This window comes from Bison bison, unplaced genomic scaffold, assembly GCF_000754665.1.
Source record: "Bison bison bison isolate TAMUID 2011002044 unplaced genomic scaffold, Bison_UMD1.0 scf7180017864535, whole genome shotgun sequence".
In the NCBI taxonomy this organism is placed as follows: domain Eukaryota; kingdom Metazoa; phylum Chordata; class Mammalia; order Artiodactyla; family Bovidae; genus Bison; species Bison bison.
Window position 1 is genome coordinate 10,883,805 of NW_011495084.1, and position 18,342 is coordinate 10,902,146.

The 18,342-nt window shown below is 38.9% G+C and overlaps 1 protein-coding gene across 4 annotated transcripts in view; it reads right to left on the bottom strand.

Annotated features, from left to right (window-relative positions):
• Positions 1-18,342, bottom strand: part of POC1B (POC1 centriolar protein B) — a 105,424-nt gene that overhangs the window by 32,124 nt on the left and 54,958 nt on the right. For 2 of the 4 annotated variants that reach the window (XM_010832058.1, XM_010832057.1), the window contains exon 10: positions 4,587-4,667. The exons of 1 other annotated variant lie outside the window; for it this stretch is intronic. In XM_010832058.1, coding sequence (XP_010830360.1) covers positions 4,587-4,667 — 81 coding nt within the window. Of the gene's footprint in view, positions 1-2,815; positions 3,108-4,586; positions 4,668-18,342 lie in introns of those variants that run through there. One more of the 4 variants, XM_010832060.1, reaches the window with a different exon arrangement.

Genomic DNA, 18,342 nt, shown 5'->3' on the forward strand with positions numbered 1-18,342 from the left:
TATCTAAAAATAACAATTTTAGTAATCTTAGTATTTTAAGTAAATTTTGCTTAGTCAGTATTTTTAAGAAATGCCACTTTATATAGACAATTGCTCCTTGAAAGAAAAGCTATGACAAACCTAAACAGCATGTTAAAAACCAGAGACATCACGCTTCCCTGGCAGGTCAGTGGCTGGGACTCTGAGCTTCCAATGCAGGGGGTGTGAGTTCAATCCCTGGTTAGGGAACTAGAATCCGTATGTTGCATTGCACAGCCAAATAAGTAAAATAAATATGTAGTTTTCTTTCTTTTTTTTTTTTAAAGCGAGACATCACTTTGGCACAAAGGTCCATATAGTCAAAGCTATGGTTTTTCCAGTAGTCGTGTACGGATGTGATGTCTAGACCATAAAGAAGGCTGCTGCTACTGCTAAATCATTTCACTCGTGTCCAACTCTGTGTGACCCCACAGACAGCAGCCCACCAGGCTCCCCTGTCCCTGGGATTCTCCAGGCAAGAACACTGGAGTGGGTTGCCATTTCCTTCTCCAATGCATGAAAGTGAAAAGTGAAAGTGAAGTCGCTCAATCGTATCCGACTCCTAGCGATCCCATGGACTGCAGCCTACTAGGCTCCTCCGTACATGGGATTTTCCAGGCAAGAGTACTGGAGTGGGGTGTCATTGCCTTCTCCAAAGAAGGCTGAGCACCAAAGAACTGATGCTTTCAAATTGTGGTGCTAGAAAAGACTCTCGAGAGTCTCTTGGACAGCAAGGAGATCAAACCAGTCAATCTTAAAGGAAATCAACTCTGAATATTCATGCAAGGACTGACTGATGCTGAAGCTCCAATACTTCGGGCACCTGATGCGAAGAGCTGACTCATTGGAAAAGACTCTGATGCTGGGAAAGACTGAAGGCAAGAGGAGAAGAGGGTGACAGGATGAGAGGGATGGCTGGCATCACCAACTCAGTGGACGTAAGTTTGAGCAAACTCCAGGAGACGGTGAAGGACAGGGAAGCCTGGTGTGCTGCAGTCCAAGGGGTCACAGAGTTGGACAGAACTGAGTGACTGAACAACAACAGAGAAATTCCTGTCTTGCTTGCCTAGTGAGGGGAGGGGCTGAGGATGTAGCCACACCACATGTCAACCTAATGTTGAATGGCTCTGTATAATTTTGATGACAAAATCTTGGTCTATTTCTAAAGAATAAATGAAAACATTAAAATACTCAGTGAGAATCTTGAACTAAATAATCTTCAGAAGATCAGAATTTAACAAGTGACAATGTAATTGGAATAAGATTCAGAAGTTTGAGATCATTTTTAAACTATGTCTATGTGACAGCCTTTACAGAAACATTTTTTTTTATCAACGAAGCTTTAAAAATGCAGATTGGGAACAGCTTATTTTGATCCTGAACTATTGTATCAAATTTCCTGCCTGGCATTAGAGACACAAGTGCAAGCCACAAAGATACCAGCTGTTACACTGTATCCCATAATTTCTTCTCTGTTGTAAGAAGGCATCAGAGCACAGATATCAATACACTAAGATCTAGAAATCTGCCTGAATGTAATATTAAATCAAGTCGAAACAGGAACAGAAGCCAATTATTTCTTATATCATAAACAGTCTGCCTTTATCCTATTAATAAATTTCACAAATTAGGTTTTAAAGAGTAATCTTTTTATATCTCATCTTGATGAAAATGAATTTCTAAAGAAATGTTCTTCCAGTCTGCAAAAACCAAACAAATCTCTAAAATAAATAGTAACCACAATAACAAAAACCACCTTTAAATACGGCTTTTTTTTTTTTTGGCTTCCAACATTTCTCTGGGTTTTTAAATTATAATCACATGCAAAGTTCACACCACACTAGTGCTTTATGCCAGAATAGAAACAAATATCCTTTACAATTATGCTTGACTTGTTGTGCAGAAGCAAAAGAAAAGCAGCCAATATGTAGAGGAGATGACAGATTAAGAAATACTTACCACGAAATTAGTGGGCTTCCCTGGTAACTCAGATTGGTAAAGAATCTGCTTGCAATGCAGAAGACTCAGGTTCAATCCCTGTATTGGGAAGATCCCCTGGAGAAGGGAATGGCAACCCACTCCAGTATTCTTGCCTAGAGAATTACATGGACAGAAGAGCCTGGTGGGCTACAGTCCATGGGATTGTATTGAGTTCATGGGATCGCAAAGAGTCGGATTCGACTGAGCGACTTCACTTTCACTTTTCACTCTCATGCATTGGAGAAGGAAATGGCAACCCACTCCAGTGTTCTTGCCTGGAGAATTCCAGGGACGGGGGAGCCTGGTGGGCTGCCGTCTATGAGGTCGCACAGAATCAGACACAACTGAAGTGACTTAGCAGTATAGAGAACAGACTTGTGATGGCCAAGGCAGGGAGATGGATTGGGAGTTTGGGGTTAGCAGATGCAAACTATTGTGTGTAGGGTGGATAAAATAACAAGATAAAAACACAGGTTTCTGTGTAACACAGAAACTGTATTCCCTGTGATAAACCATGATGGAAAAGAATATTTTTAAAATGTATATATGTATATAACAGAATCACTTTGCTGTACAGCAGAAATTAACATAACATCGTAAATCAACTACACTTCAATTTGGAAAAAAAAAAGAACTGTCGTCTTGAGGTCCTACCTACTCTGTATTCCTGAGTCAGTTGCTCAGCCGTGTCTGACTCTGTGATCCCATGGACTGTAGCCCACCAGGCTCCTCTGTCCATGGGATTCTCCAGGCAAGAATACTGGAGTGGGTAGCCATTCTCTTTTTCAGGGCATCTTCCTGATCCAGGGATCAAACCGAGGTCTGCAACGCAGGCAGATTCTTTACCCATCTGAGCCACCAGGAAGCCCTGGCATTCCTGAGTTAAGGTCCCATAATGTAGACACTTGACTCTGATGCTTCTGCAACACCATCCAGGGACAGACAGCCTGATGTCTCTTGCTAGCTGGAATTTATGCGCATCTCCATAGCATACTATCGAGAACACCAGGATTCCTCAGGTCATGAGGCTTTGCAAAGTTTGAAGGGTACTGGCAAGGAGAGTGAGTCTCAAAGTTCAACCAAAGACTTTTGATGATCTCTTGTATCTTCTAGGACAGAAATATCCAATTTTAGTCTACCAACTACCTCACAGGAAGGCAGCACATCTCAAAAGCCACTTATCTTTTGCTCCTCTCACTACTGGGGCAAAAACTCAACTCATCAGAATTTATAAATTTCAACAGCGGGCCTTTTGAGTAATTCATTGAACATTAATGTATTGAGCACCTACTATAAGCTAAGCACTGTGGCAAGAATTTGATGTCTAGTTAATTTTTAATCTCATAAATAACTTATTAATGCAGGAATGCTCACAGGTTTATTTTGTAAACATGAACATTGTAAGAGATAAGACCACAGACCTGCTTGAGGTCCTAGTGCATGCGTGCTAAGTCACTTCAGTCGCGTCCCACTCTTTGTGACCCTATAGACCCTATAGGGCCCATCAAGCTCCTCTGTCCCAAGGAATTTTCCAGGCAAGAGTACTGGAGTGGGCTGCCATTTCCTCCTCCAGGGGATCTTCCCGACCCAGGGACTGAACCCACATCTCTTATGTGTCCTGTACCGGCAGGTGGGCTCTTTACCACTAGCACCACCTGGAAAATTACCAATAATTCTTGGGATTCTCTTTGACAACCAGCCCCTAGGCTGACCCTCCAGCTGATTTCCTGTCTCTGGAACTTCTTATGGCTAATCTGGGAGTCTTTTGTGCATGGAATTCACCCTAACAGACCCTTTAATAAGCAGACTTCTTTCTGACACAGGATAGACTCAGGATAGACTAGTTCTCTGCAGAATTCCTCGACAATAAATACAATTCTTGAGACCTACTGGAAAGTTTATAATATTGTAATGTCAAGGGTTTGTCTTGCTTGTTTTCTTTTTTTTGGCCACATATGAATAATTTACCCCCAATATTTAACTATACTGACACTATTTCAGTAGTGTTGCCAAAGACTATGCCATTCCTCCCATTTGTTTTTAGGACTAGTTTTGCTCTAACAGAATTGATAGCAGAAATGATCTGCCTTGCAAAGATTAAGCACACTCAAAGTGAAAGGCTAAAACTCTCGATTTTTTAAGACTTCGGATACACTGATAAATTGTACGTATGCAAATACACCTTAATTTCTGGATTATCCATCAAGAGAGACGAACAAAGGAAAATGACTACCTTTCTTACAGCTCTAAGGAAAACAGAAGTAAGTTTAGCATCTCCGAAAGGCAATTAGGAAAAAAGGAAATCTGTTCTCCAACAGCACGTGAAATGTCACGTGGACTACCTTAAGAGGAGGTGAGACAGCATGGATTCTCCTGCCCTCAAGGTCCTCAAACTACTTTTCTGGAATCTGGTACTGCTCCCCCTGGTGGCAATTTAGACACATTGTAAGTTGACTTTTCATACAAGGTTTTTTCTAAACTGTTAGGCTACTTAAGTCAATTTTATAATCTTTTCTCCCACACACTTTTTAAGGAAAATGGATTATGCCAAACAATTAAATACCACTTAAATGCCAAAGGAAACTTACTGTGGTAGAATCAAAAGAAAGGATGTCCACAACAGGGGGAGTAGAGGTCTGCAAATCGATTACATCAAGCTTTGGATTAATCTGCATATATACATTAAAAAGGCTAATATTAGATTTTTATACCATAAGAAATTGGATGCCATTTGTAACAATCTAGAGGGTATTTCCTAATATATTCTAAAATTAAATATATTTGTATATTAGCATGGATACAAAATTTTTAAATATTAGCCTATCAAATCTATCAGTATATAAGAAAAGATCACTGTGGCCAAGTTGAATTTATCCCAGGAATAAAAAGTTGCTTTTACATTTGAAAATCAATGGGATTCACCTAGAAAGGGCTATTAAAAATAAAATAAATGACCCACCTTAAAAGATGCAGAAAAAAATCCTAGCCAGTTCAGTAAGACAAGAAAAGGAAATAAAAGCATTAAGATGTAAGAATTGGAACAGAAGAAATAAAAATTGTTATTCATATATAATTATCTATAAAGAAATCACAAAAGAATCTACCACTAAATCATTAAAACTAACAAGAGAGTTTACTAGATCCAAAATTGATACACAAAATCAATTACATGTCTGCACTTTAGTACACAGAAAATGTAAATTTTTAAAAATCATAATTTACAATATTATAAAAATTTAAAAATACATCAGAGAAAAACCAAGATGCATAAGACCTTTATGGAAAAATAAAATCATGTGAAGATATTAGAGAAGTTTATTGCAAGTTATACCATAAAGAGCTCAGAAGCAAAGTCCTGTAAAATGAAAAACAAATACAAAATAAAAATGGTGCCACAAATCAGTAGAGGGAGGATGACTTGTACCTGAGACACAGGCTCACTAAATAGATCCCTAACATGTCATAAAAGATGGGCAGCAGATAAATTATAAACCTAAATGGTATGTTAAAACTATAAAGTTAATAGGAGTAAATGTGTAAAAATGTCTTTCTGACATGGGGTAGAGAAGAATATCTTAAACTAAAGCTGTAAAAGTAAAGCCATAAGGCCGAAAAAGGTAAAAATGGGTCCATCTTATTTACACCAATATTAAGGATTTCTGTTTCACAATGGATACCATAAAGTTAACAATCAGATAATGGAACAGGAGGAGATATTATGTTTGAAACTGGAAAAGGACAAATATCTAAAATATATAGGGAAAAACCTACAAATCAATGTGAAAAGAAGTCCTAAGAAAACATCACAGGAAACCTAACAGTTATCTAGACTATGAAGAGATTTTCAGAAACAGTAGTAGTAATTAGAAAAGGGAAGAGTAAAGCAAAATCCCACTTACTACCTATCAGGTTACAAAAGCTAGAAAGCTCAGTGGTGTGCTGACCCTGTTTATAGAGCATTTTTTGTAATGGCAAAAACAAAAACCACAATCTTGGAGAAACTAACACTACATTGTAAATCAACTGTCAATAAAATAAATAAACTCAAGAAACAAACCACAATCAGAAATCCCCAAATGTTTATCTACAGTAGAACAGATACATAATCATGGGAATTTCTGTCTTAAATTCATTGGAATCCTATACAGCGGTGAAAATGAATGAAATACAACTATGCGTAACAACATATGAAAGCATGAATTCAGAATCCATACATACAAATCTCAGGATTTTAATGTTAAATAAAAAAGCAGGTTGTATAAAAATATACATAGTATGATTCCATTATATAAAGTTTAGAACTGTCCAAAATTAAATAATATCTAATTATTGATTCAAACATATATAGTAAAATTTAAAAGAAAAGCAAGAGAATAATAGAGTGGTGACTACTTCAGAGGAAGATTATTTCAGAATTTGGAAAAAACAAAACAAAACAGGAAAGAAATCACAAGGTCACTAATTATTTACACTAAACATTATGAATACAAAGAAATAAACAAAGGGCAACCAAGATAGCAGAACTTGGTATCAAACAAATGCTACCAACAATGAGAGTACTGGCGAACCTCAGGAAGGGGCTGTTGACTGAGAAAGGCTTCCCATGGGGAAAAGAGAGCTTAAGATGACTTCTTTAGAAAAGTTACGAAAACAAAAGCAGAGAGAGACGGAGATGAGGTTATGGGCCTCCCCGAGCACAGAAGCAGAATGCTGACACAAACTTGCACAAGGTGGCCACGAGAGAGGGTGGCAAGGGTCAAACTGTGACGGGTGAAGGCATTTGGGGAGGCACAGAAAAACTGGAGGCTAAAATGTGTGTTAGAAAGATTATGCTGGCGGGAAACGTAGAGTATCCAGAATAAAGTAGGGATGTAACAGTGAGGAGAACACTGCAGCAGTCAGGGGCTGTGGTGATAGGGGCTGAACCCGTGGTTAAGAGGAGTGGAATGATTTCAAAAGCAGTATCGTGTTTGCTCGGTACAGCTGTAGCTTTGGAAACATTATGAAGTATTTACATTTATCCAGCCACTTGTGTTACAGGCAGAGGGGTACACACCCAATAATCCCCATACTGCAATAAAGAAGGAATCAGAACTGTACAAGACAATCTGTTTGGCCGCCTCAGTTTTTTCTGGCCATTCCACAGAGCAGAACACACAGCCTCCTTCCCATCAGCTCTGGGTCCAGAGTTGAAGCAAAGATAAGAAACCTGAGGTGACTTGCTTTCCTTTCAGTGGTGAGCTTAGCTGTCCAGAAAGTGCTTGCAGACGCCTTATTTTCTTTTATCTACTGCCACCTAGTGTAGATGTGAAATTGTTTACCAATGAAAAATTCAATCTGCTTTTGCCATCTGAAACAAGAACTGCTCCAAAAGATGAAATCATATGGAAACGATCAGTGTCTCTCATACAGAAATCCTTGAGTTTCTACGAGCTGGGAAATTCTTGCTATAACAATATTTTACTGTATCGTGCTACAAGTTGCTGCCACATTGATTAAGTGAAGCAGGAAAGTCTCACTAAGTAAAAGTTTATAGTCTTTTCCACAAAGAAAATATGCTGAGACAGTGACACTTACAGTTAAGTTCTTTGCAAGCTAATCTCTGTGAATATTAACAGCACCTTCTAGCTCTCCATTTTTATTAAAGGAAATAACGCTTCAATAACTACAGTTGCCTTGAAATAGGAATCAGCTGCCTCATGAGAGGCTGAGTTTTCCATCATCGTGCAAGGAATTCATGCATGATGGAGGATTAATACAGGTGCCCTCACAGATTCCATCCCATGCCGAGGTTCTGGACAGTGAGGCGTTCATGAGCTAAAAAATTCTGAAGAGCAAGAAGCATGTCCATCCTGTCCATTGTTGCATAATCTAAAGCTACTATGATGTCCAGTATTTGTTAACAGGATGAAATCAAATTTTGATTCTACTGAAGCACTGCATGAAAATAGTTAAAGGTACAGAATGGAACCAGAGTGACTGGTTGCAGTTCTCATGTTGCTGCTTGCTAGCTCTAAGATTTAACTTTCATGGACCTCAATTTCGCATGGAATAGAAATGGTGCTTACTTTATAGTTTTTAGGAAGACTTAATGGGAGAGGGCGATGGCACCCCACTCCAGTACTCTTGTCTGGGGAATCCCATGGACGGAGGAGCCTGGTGGGCTGCAGCCCATGGGGTCACAAAGAGTCAGACATGACTGAGCGACTTCCCTTTCACTTTTCACTTTCATGCATTGGAGAAGGAAATGGCAACCCACTCCAGTGTTCTTGCCTGGAGAATCCCAGGGACAGGGGAGCCTGGTGGGCTGCCATCTATGGGGTCACACAGAGTCAGACACGACTGAAGTGACAGCCCAGCAGCAGCAGCTGGGAGACAGTAGACGACAGAAGAGCCTGGGGTGCTTCAGTCCATAGGGCTGCAAAGAGTTGGATGCAACTTAGAGACTGAACACCACCACTACCAACCCTTCTTATAATATCCTGCAACTCTCCAAGAATAGCTATTTTGAAGCCTTTCTGTCTCCAAGATCTACCATCATCCTTTAGAATGGCTCTATGTCTTCCCATCAAAATGTGCAAAAATGTGGGGAAGAAAAGTGTCAGGCACACACTAAGTTCCTCCTTCAAGGAGGAAAGTTTGGTTTCGTCTGGGGGTTTGGACTATGTAGCCCAGCTCGTGACAGTCTGAAAAAGACGAAGTCGGCGTGAATTAGTGACGTGCCATTGCACAATGTGGACAGGGTTAAAATACCTTGTATTAAAAATGAGCTTCTTTCCCACCAAGAAAAGAAAGTTGTTCTTATGTTTTAATTAAGACAGTGTGCCCAGGCCAGGAGCATTAACAAAGGCTCTGCAGTTAGATGAGCAGAAAGGACAGAGGAGGGGTCTGACACAGTGAAGAAGATTTTATGCTTTCTGCCTTCTTTCATGTGACCTTCATCTCTCAGTTATTCTAAAAGCAATCTGGCCATCACCCTCTCTATCTGTGTAAGAATTAGTAATTTTTATGTGTAGTCAGCTGGTACCCAAGGTCTAAGACTCTGTAAGATTCCACACCTTCAAACAAGTGGTGCCTTTAAAAAGACTGGCAAATGGATGACTTTTGTAAATTGCAAATAATTTCACTCAGAAGATTGAGATTATGTGATTCAAATCAGCCTAATAGAAAACATAATAAAATACAGATCACAGGAATACGGTGTTGCTTCAAACTCAGAAATGAAACCCTTCTGTTACTAAAAAAAGAGGAAGCTGGGGAAATTAGATCATTTAGATGCTATTTATTTCACATTTTCTAATAATATATTTTCATTCTTTTAATTAGGAATTTTGACCTCAAAAAAAGGGGGTTACTTGTTTTCAGTTATTTCCAAAGTAACATATTACTTTGCCTAAAGCTTTGAAAAAAAAAGTTTAATCCATCAAAGTTAGTATTTCAAAGTAAAATTTGCTTATCTTGAATAATACACAGTACAACTTCTATTCTGACTCACACTATTCTAAGTGACATTTAAAAATTAACAGCCTTTTAGCTATGAGAGATTCATAGACATTAGTTTGAAGTCTTTAAAAAATAATTTGATATTTAACAATTATTTATTCATAATGTTAAAGATGTTCTCTGTCCAGAGAACTTTATACCCTTGCTTTACTTTAAGAGATTTTACGGGAAAAAAATGAACAGTTGGTTGTTCTTATGCAGAATCCTATATCACAAAGTCTCTGGCATTGTATGTCACAAAATCTGAATTTTGACAAATGTAAGCCATACTGTATACTTAGTTTAAGCAGGTAATAAATACAAAGTGCTCAGGTAGTAACTGATATTTAGTAAATGTTCAATACTCACTGGGCATCTAGTAAGAATGAAGCCTTTTGTTAAATATAAAAAATAAAAACAAATTGGAGTTGTAAGAATATCTTTTTGTACAATCTATATACTCTCTCAGGAAATGGCTCTCATCGCTGTCCTATATACAAGCCATACTTAAGAGTGTTAAATCATAATTACTTGTAACACTTAGGGAAACAGAACATTAGTTCCCCCAATCATCTTCCATAACTAAGAAAAGGGAAAGAAATGGATAATGACTCTATGAATTGGTCTCTGATCTGCTAGTATTAGAAACTGAATTATGTATCCAGACATTCACTTTCTCAGAAGTGCCATTTTCAAAAATTTTCTTGGTAAATAAATGATGGATGACAATCGCTACTGAAACTTTATTTCAGTCCATTTAGTAAATATGTATAAGTACGTACAGGCTTCCCAGGTGGCTTAGTGGTAAAGCATCCACCTGCCAAGCGAGAGACATGGGTTTGATCCCTGGGTTGGGAAGACTCCCTGGAGAAGGAAATGGCAACCCACTCCAGTATTCTTGCCTGGGAAATCCCATGGACAGAAGAGCCTGGCGGGCTACAGACCACAGGGTCACAAAAAAGTCGGACATGACTTTGAGACTAAACAAGAGCAACAAGTATTTACAGAAAATTTAAACTATACACAAAGGTTGACTTTCTCAAGGCAACAAACATAATCATTCAGTCCCAATGTTCAAGATTCTGCACCAAGTAAATGAGCTGTAACTCCAAGATGAAACACCAGTTTTTAATAGATTTTTAAGTGTCTATGTGAAAAATATGGGTATAGAATGGTTCTGCATGGCCTGGGTCATCCTGACCTAGCCATACAAAGCAACCCAGCTAGTTTTACTGCTTTCTGGCTGGATTGCCAGAGCAAAGCTACTGAGAGAACTTGTTGACATCTTAAAGAAAGTCTAAGCACTCTTAAGTGGGCTACGGGCTAAGAGTAAATCACAGAGAAAATGGCTTGAGTCCCCAGAGCCGAGGCAGTGTGATATCACGCGAGTATCACTAGATTAAGGGTAAGGAGAACTGGGCTCAGCCTGCAGCTCTGTCACCTACCACTCTGGAAAGGCAGGTGGCTGAATGGATAAAAGGACAGCAGCAATGCTGCTGATCAGGCCCAGCCAAGCTACAGAAATACCAGAATGAAAAACACCAAGAGTCCATAAGATCAGCGTGGGTGAAACAAGGAAACTCAAGTCAAAATATATTTCACATATACTTGATGTGAATACATTTGATCACAGGGGATCAACAAATGCATCTGTAATTGTAGAAACTGAAACAAAATGTGATAAACCAGAAATTATAATATATTCTTTCAAAAAAATAAAAGTGGGAGAACCAAGATGGTGGAAAAGTAGGTGGATGTGGAATACATCTCTGTACATAGATGGATCAGGAGTACATCTAGAGATACCTCAGTTCTCACAGAACACTGGCTGAATACTAGGAGTCCTTGGCCACAGGAAAGGACCGTACAGATCTGTGTGTGACTGGGTAGGATGGAAGGAAGGGGGAGGAGAGCACACAGGACCAGACCTGCCTCTAGGGGTGGGGGAGCTGAAGCAGGGGAGAGACTCCTGCTGTTGGTTCTGGGTTTCTAGGGTTTTTTCCTTTCCTTTTTCTCTGATGTTGTGGTTGTTGTTTTTATTATTAGTATTTATATTCAGGCTTTGGGGATTTTTTTTTTTAACCATACTTTTTACTTCTTTTATATATTTCTACTTCTACTTTGGCTTTCTGCTACACTGTCTTTTTAAAATTTTGTGTTGTTTTTTGTTTTCTTTTTGGGGTTTGTTTGGCTCTTTTTGGATCTTTTTTTTGATGTTGTTTTAATATATACAGATTTTTTTTATATATACTTCTATTTCAAATTTGCTTTTCTGAATTTCTTTTTCTTTTACCATTTTTGTCTTTTTTTCCTTTGCTTTATTCCTCAGTTGGCACTCTGCTTTGGTTCTGCTTTGTTTTGTATTTTAGTTTTGTTTTTAATTGGTGGATTTCATTTTTGCTTTCTTTTGTTTGTCGGGTTGCTCTCTTGTAATTTGCTTTCTGTTTTAGTTTCGTGTGTGTGTATGTGTGTTCTTTTGTTTTTGTTTCTGCTTGTCTAATTTTGCTTTTACCATTTGTCTGGAGTTCATTTTTTTTTTTTTTTTTAAATCCCCTTTATTGCCATGACAAACGGCTTATGGGGTCTTGGTTCACTAACCAGAAGTTGGGCCTTAGCCTCTGGGTGGGAGTGCTGAGTCCAGGATGCTGGACCACAAAAGTACTCCTGATTTCAAGCAGTATTATCAGTGAGAACTCCCACAAAAGCCTCCATCCAAATCCAAGACCCAGCACCACTCAACTGTTGGCAGCACCCAGTGCTGGGTGCCTCACCCAAGGAATAAGCAAGACAGGAACACAATCCCAAGCAGCAGCAGACAGGCTGCCCACAGATACCCCAAAACATACCACCTTACACAGCCCTGCCCACCAACAGGAAAAAACTCACTTCCACTGACCAGAATGCGGGCACAAGCCCCTCCTAACATGAAGCTTACACAAGCCACTGGACCAACCTCACCCACCAGGGGCAGAGACTGGCAGCAAGAACTATGACCCTATAGCCTGAGGACAGGAGACCTCAAACACAATGACACAAAATGAAAAGACAGAGAAATATTGCAGAGTTGAAGGAACAAGGTAAAAACCCACAAGACCTACAGACGATGGGCCTGCAAAAACAAAGAGGAAATAAGCAAACTACCTGAAAAAGAATTCAGAGTAATGATAGTAAACATGACCCAAAAATCTCAAAAATGGAAAGGAAAAAATGCAAGATTCTTTTAACACATTTGGCAAGGACCTAGAAGAAATAAAGAATAAACAGTAATGAACAACACAATTACTGAAATTAAAAATACTGTGTATGTTAAGTCACTTCAGTCATGTCAGACTCTTTGCAAACCTATGGATTATAGCCCAGCAGGCTCCTCTGTCAATGAGATTTTTCAGGCAAGACTACTGGAGTGGGTTGCCATGCCCTCCTCCAGGGGCTCTTCCCAACCCAAGGACTGAACTCACATCTCTTTTGTCCCTGCATTAGCAAGCAGGTTCTTTCCCACTAATGCCACCTGGGAAGCCCAAAGTACTCTAGAAGAAATTATTAATAGAATAACTGAGGCAGAAGAACAGATAAGTATGTGAGCTGGAAGATAAAGTGGTAGAACTAACTACTGAAGAGCAGACTAAAGGAAAAAGAATGAAAAGAATTGAGAATAGTCTCAAGAGACCTCTGGGACACTATTAAACTCACCAACATTTGCATTATAGGGGGCCTAGTTGAAGAAAAGAAAAAGGGTCTGAGAAAATTTTTGAAGTGATTATAAGTGAAAATTTCCCTGAGAGGAAAAGAAATAATCAAGTCCAAGAAATGCAGAGTCCCATACAGGATAAACCCAAGAACGGTGACAAGACATATTTATCAAACTAACGAAAATTAACCACATATCCCCATAAGGTTAACAGCTGATCTTTCAGCAGAAACTCTGCAAGCCGGAAAGGAGTGGCAGGATATACTTAAAGTGATAAAAGAAGAGCCCTACACCCAAGATTACTCTTCCCAGCAAGGATCTCATTCAGATTCAATGGAAAATCAAATCTTCACAGATAAGCAAACTTAAAAGAATTCAGCACCACCAAACCAGCTCTATAACAGCTCTATAACAAATGCTAAAGGAACTTCTCTAGACAGGAAACACAAGAGAAAGAAAAGATCTACAAAAACAAACTCCAAACAATGAATGGTAATAGGATCATGGACTTGGTGGCTCAGTGGTAAAGAATTCGTCTGCCAATACATGAGATGCAGGTTTGATCCCTGGGTTGGGTGATCTGCTGGAGGAGGCTATGGCAATCCACTCCAGTATTCCTACCTGGGAAATCCCATGGATGGGAGCCTGGTGGGCTGGGGGTCCCAAATGAATTGGACATGACTTAGTGACTAAACAATAACAACAGTAGGATCATACATGTCAATAATTACCTTAAATGTAAATGGATTAAACAATCCAACCAAAAGACACAGATTGGCTGAATGGATACAAAAATAAGAACCCTACATATGCTGTCTACAAGAGATCCACTTCAGACCTAGGAACACATACAGACTGAAAGTGATGGGCTGGAAAAAGATATTCCATGCAAACGGAAATCAAAATAAAGCGGGTATAGCAATTCTCATATCAGATAAAATAGACTTTAAAATAAAGACCATTACAAGAGACAAGGAAGGACACTACATAATAATCAAGGGATCAATCCAAGAAGGAAATATAACAATTATAAACATATATACTCCCAACACAGGAGCATCTCAGTACACAAGGCAAATGCTAACTATAATAGTGGAAATAGTAACACAATAATAGTGGGGGACTTAAACACTCCACTCACACCAATGGACATATCATCCAGAAAGAAAATTAATAAGGAAACAAGTCTTAAGTGACACATTGGAGCAGACAGACCTAACTAGGTCTGTCCAGAGGACATTCCATCCCAAAACTGTAGAATATACTTTTTTCTCAAGTGCACATGGAACATTCTCCAGAATAAATCACATCTTGGGTCACAAATTAAGCCTTGGTAGATTTAAGAAAATTGCACTTTTTCTGACCACAATGCTGTAAGATTAGATATTCATTACAGGAAAAAAAAGAACTGTAAAAGACACATGGAGGCTAAACAGTAAGTTTTTAAGTAGCCAATCAGTGAAGAAATCAAAGAGGAAATAAAAAAATACCTAGAAACAAATGACAATGAAAACACAACAACTCAAAACCTATGGGATGCAGTAAAAACAGTGCTAAGAGGGAAGTTCATAGCAATACAAACCTACCTCAAAAATCAAGAAAAATATCAAATCAACAACCTAACCTTACACCTAGAGCAACTAGAAAAAGAAGAACAAAAACTCCAAAGTTAGTAGAAGGACAGAAACACAAAGATCAGAGGAGAAATAAATGAAAGAGACAAATAAAACAAATGCAAAGATCAATAAAACTAAAAGTTCGTCCTTTGAAAAGATAAACATTAAATAAAAAATAAATTGATAAATCTTTAACCAGACTCATCAGGAAAAAAAGATGACTTAATAAAATTAGAAATGAAAATGGAGAAGTTACAACAGACAACCAAAAATACAAAAGACAAGAGACTGCTGCTGCTGCTGCTGCTGCTAAGTTGCTTCAGTCACGTCTGACTCTGTGCGACCCCATAGACAGCAGCCCACCAGGCTCCCCCGTCCCTGGGATTCTCCAGGCAAGAACACTGGAGCGGGTTGCCATTTCCTTCTTCAGTGCATGAAAGTGGAAAGTGAAAGTGAAGTCGCTCAGTCATGTCCGACTCCTAGCGACCCCATGGACTGCAGTCTACCAGGCTCCTCTGTCCATGGGATTTTCCAGGCAAGAGTACTGGAGTAGGGTGCCATTGTCTTCTCCGGACAAGAGACTACTACATGCCAATAAAATGGACAACCTGGAAGAAACGGTCAAATTCTTAGAAAAGTAAAACCTTCCAAGACTCAACCAAGAAGAAATAGAAAATATAAACAGACCAATCACAAGTGCTGAAATAGAAACTGTGATAAAAAAAATCTTCCAACAAACAGAAGCCTAGGGCCAAATGTCTTCACAGGCAAATTCTGTCAAATATTAGAGAAGTGCTAAACCTATCCTTCTCAAACTTTTCCAAAAAACTGCAGAGGGAGGAAAACTCCCAAACTCATTCTAAGAAGCCATCATCACCCTGATATCAATACCAAAGATACCACACACAAAAAAAATTATGGGCCAATATCTCTGATGAACAACCATCCTCAACAAAATACTAGCAAACAGAATCCAATAACACGTTAAAAGGATCATACACCATGATCAAGTGAGGTTTATCCCAGGGATGCAAGGATTCTTTAACACACACAAATCAATCAATGTGATACACCATATTAACAAATTGAAATATAAAAACCATATGATCATCTCAATAGATGTAGGAAAAGTTCTCAACAAGATTCAATACCCATTTATGATAAAAATTCTCCAGAAAGTAGGCACAGAAGGAACCTACCTCAACAAAATAAAGGCCATATATGACAAACCCAGAGCAAACATTCTTAATGATGAAAAAGTGAAAGCATTTCTTCTAAGATCAAGAACAAGACAAGGATGCCCACTCTTGCCACTATTATTGAGTATTGTTTTGGAAGTCCTAGCCATGGCAATCAGAGGGAAAAAAAAAATAAATAAAAGGAACCCAGACTGGAAAAGAAGTAAAACTCCCACTGTTTGCAAATGACATGATACTATACACAGAACACTTTAAAGATGTCACCAGAAAATTACTAGAGCTAATCAATGAAGTTAGTAAAGTCTCAGGATACAAAATTAATACACAGAAACCCCTTGTATTCCTATACATTAACAACAAAAAGTCAGAAAGAGAAATTAAGGAAACAATCCTGAAAAGACAACCCTCAGAAGAGGAGAAAATAATTGCAAACAAAGCAAATGACAAAAGATTAATCTCTAAAATAACAGTTATAGCAGCTCAATATCAGAAAAACAACCCAGTCAAAAAACGAGTAGAACACCTAAACAGACATTTCTCCAAAGATGGCCAAAAAACACATGAAAAGATGCTCAACATTGCCCATCATTAGAGAAATGCAAATCAAAACTACAATGAGGTATCATCTCATGATGGTCATAATGGGCATCATCAAAAAATCTACAAACAGTAAATGCTAGAGAGGATGTGGAGAAATGGGAACTCTCCTTCAACGTTGATGGGTATGTAAATTGATACAGCCACTATGGAGAGCAGAATGAAGATTCCTTAAAACACTAGGAAGAAAACTACCATATGACCCAGCAATTCTACTACTGGGCATGCTGCTGCTGCTGCTAAGTTGCTTCAGTCGTGTCCGACTCTGTGTGACCCCATAGACGGCAGCCCACCAGGCTCCCCCTTCCCTGGGATTCTCCAGGCAAGAACACTGGAGTGGGTTGCCATTTCCTTCTCCAATGCATGAAAGTGAAAAGTGAAAGGGAAGTCACTCAGTCGTGTCCGACTCTAGCGACCCCATGGCCTGCAGCCTACCAGGCTCCTCCATCCATGGGATTTTCCAGGCAAGAGTACTGGAGTGGGGTGCCCATTGCCTTCTCCGACTACTGGGCATACACTGAGAAAATCATAATTCAAAAAGACACATGTACCCCAGTGTTCATTGCAGCACTATTTACAATAGCCGGGACACAGAAGCAAGCTAGATGTCCATCAACAGATGAATCAATAAGGAAGCTGTGGTACGTATAAACAATGGAATATTACTCAGCCATAAAAGGAAGGAATTGAGTGAGGTGGATGAACCTAGAGCCTGTTGTACAGAGTAAAGTCACTCAGAAAGAGGAAAAACAAATATCATATATTAACATACATAAATGGAATCTAGAAAAATGTTACTGAGGAACTTATTTTCAGGGCAAAAATAGAGATGCTGACATAGAGAACAGACTGGTGGGTACGGGTGGGGAAGGAGAAGAGGAGGCACATAGGTAAGCGTAGCATTGACATATACATAGTACCATGCACAAAACAGCCAGTGGGAAGTTCAGCTTGGTGCTCTGTCACAACCTAGAGGGGTGGGATGAGGGAAGTAGGAGGGAGGCTGATTCACATTGTTGTATAGCGGAAACCAACACAACATTGTAAAGCAATTATCCTCCAATTAAAAATGTATAAAATTTATTTTAAAAAATGAATACGGATTTCAATGGAATACAATCTGTTGCATAGAATTAAATTCCATGAGCCATCCTCATGTAAATACATAGATGACTACAGTTCATCAAGCATTCGTAGTTGTTTTTAGTGGGAGGTACCCATTTAATCACACTGGTGAAAATGGAACTTCTTACAATCCATTTTGAAGATCTAAAACATATACCACCATGTATTTATACATAGTATGAACTTAATAAATATTGGTAGAGTCTAGGAATATATAATAAAAAAAAGCAAATGATATTACATTCACTTAATGTTCTGACCTGCCTCCTGAGAAATCTGTATGCAGGTTAAGAAGCAATAGTTAGAACTGGACATGGAACAACTGACTGGTTCCAGACTGGGAAAGGAGTATGTCAAGGCTGTATATTGTCACCATGCTTGTTTAACTTATAAGAAGAGTACATCATGAGAAATGCTGGACTGGATGAAGCACAAGCTGGAATCAAGACTGCCAGCAGAAATATCAATAACCTCAGATATGCAGATGACACCACCCTTATGGCAGAAAGTGAAGAAGAACTAAACAGCCTCTTGATGAAAGTGAAAGAGGAGAGTGAAAAAGTTGGCTTAAAACTCAACATTCAGAAAACAAAGATCATGGCATCTGGTCCCATCACTTCATGGCAAATAGATGGGA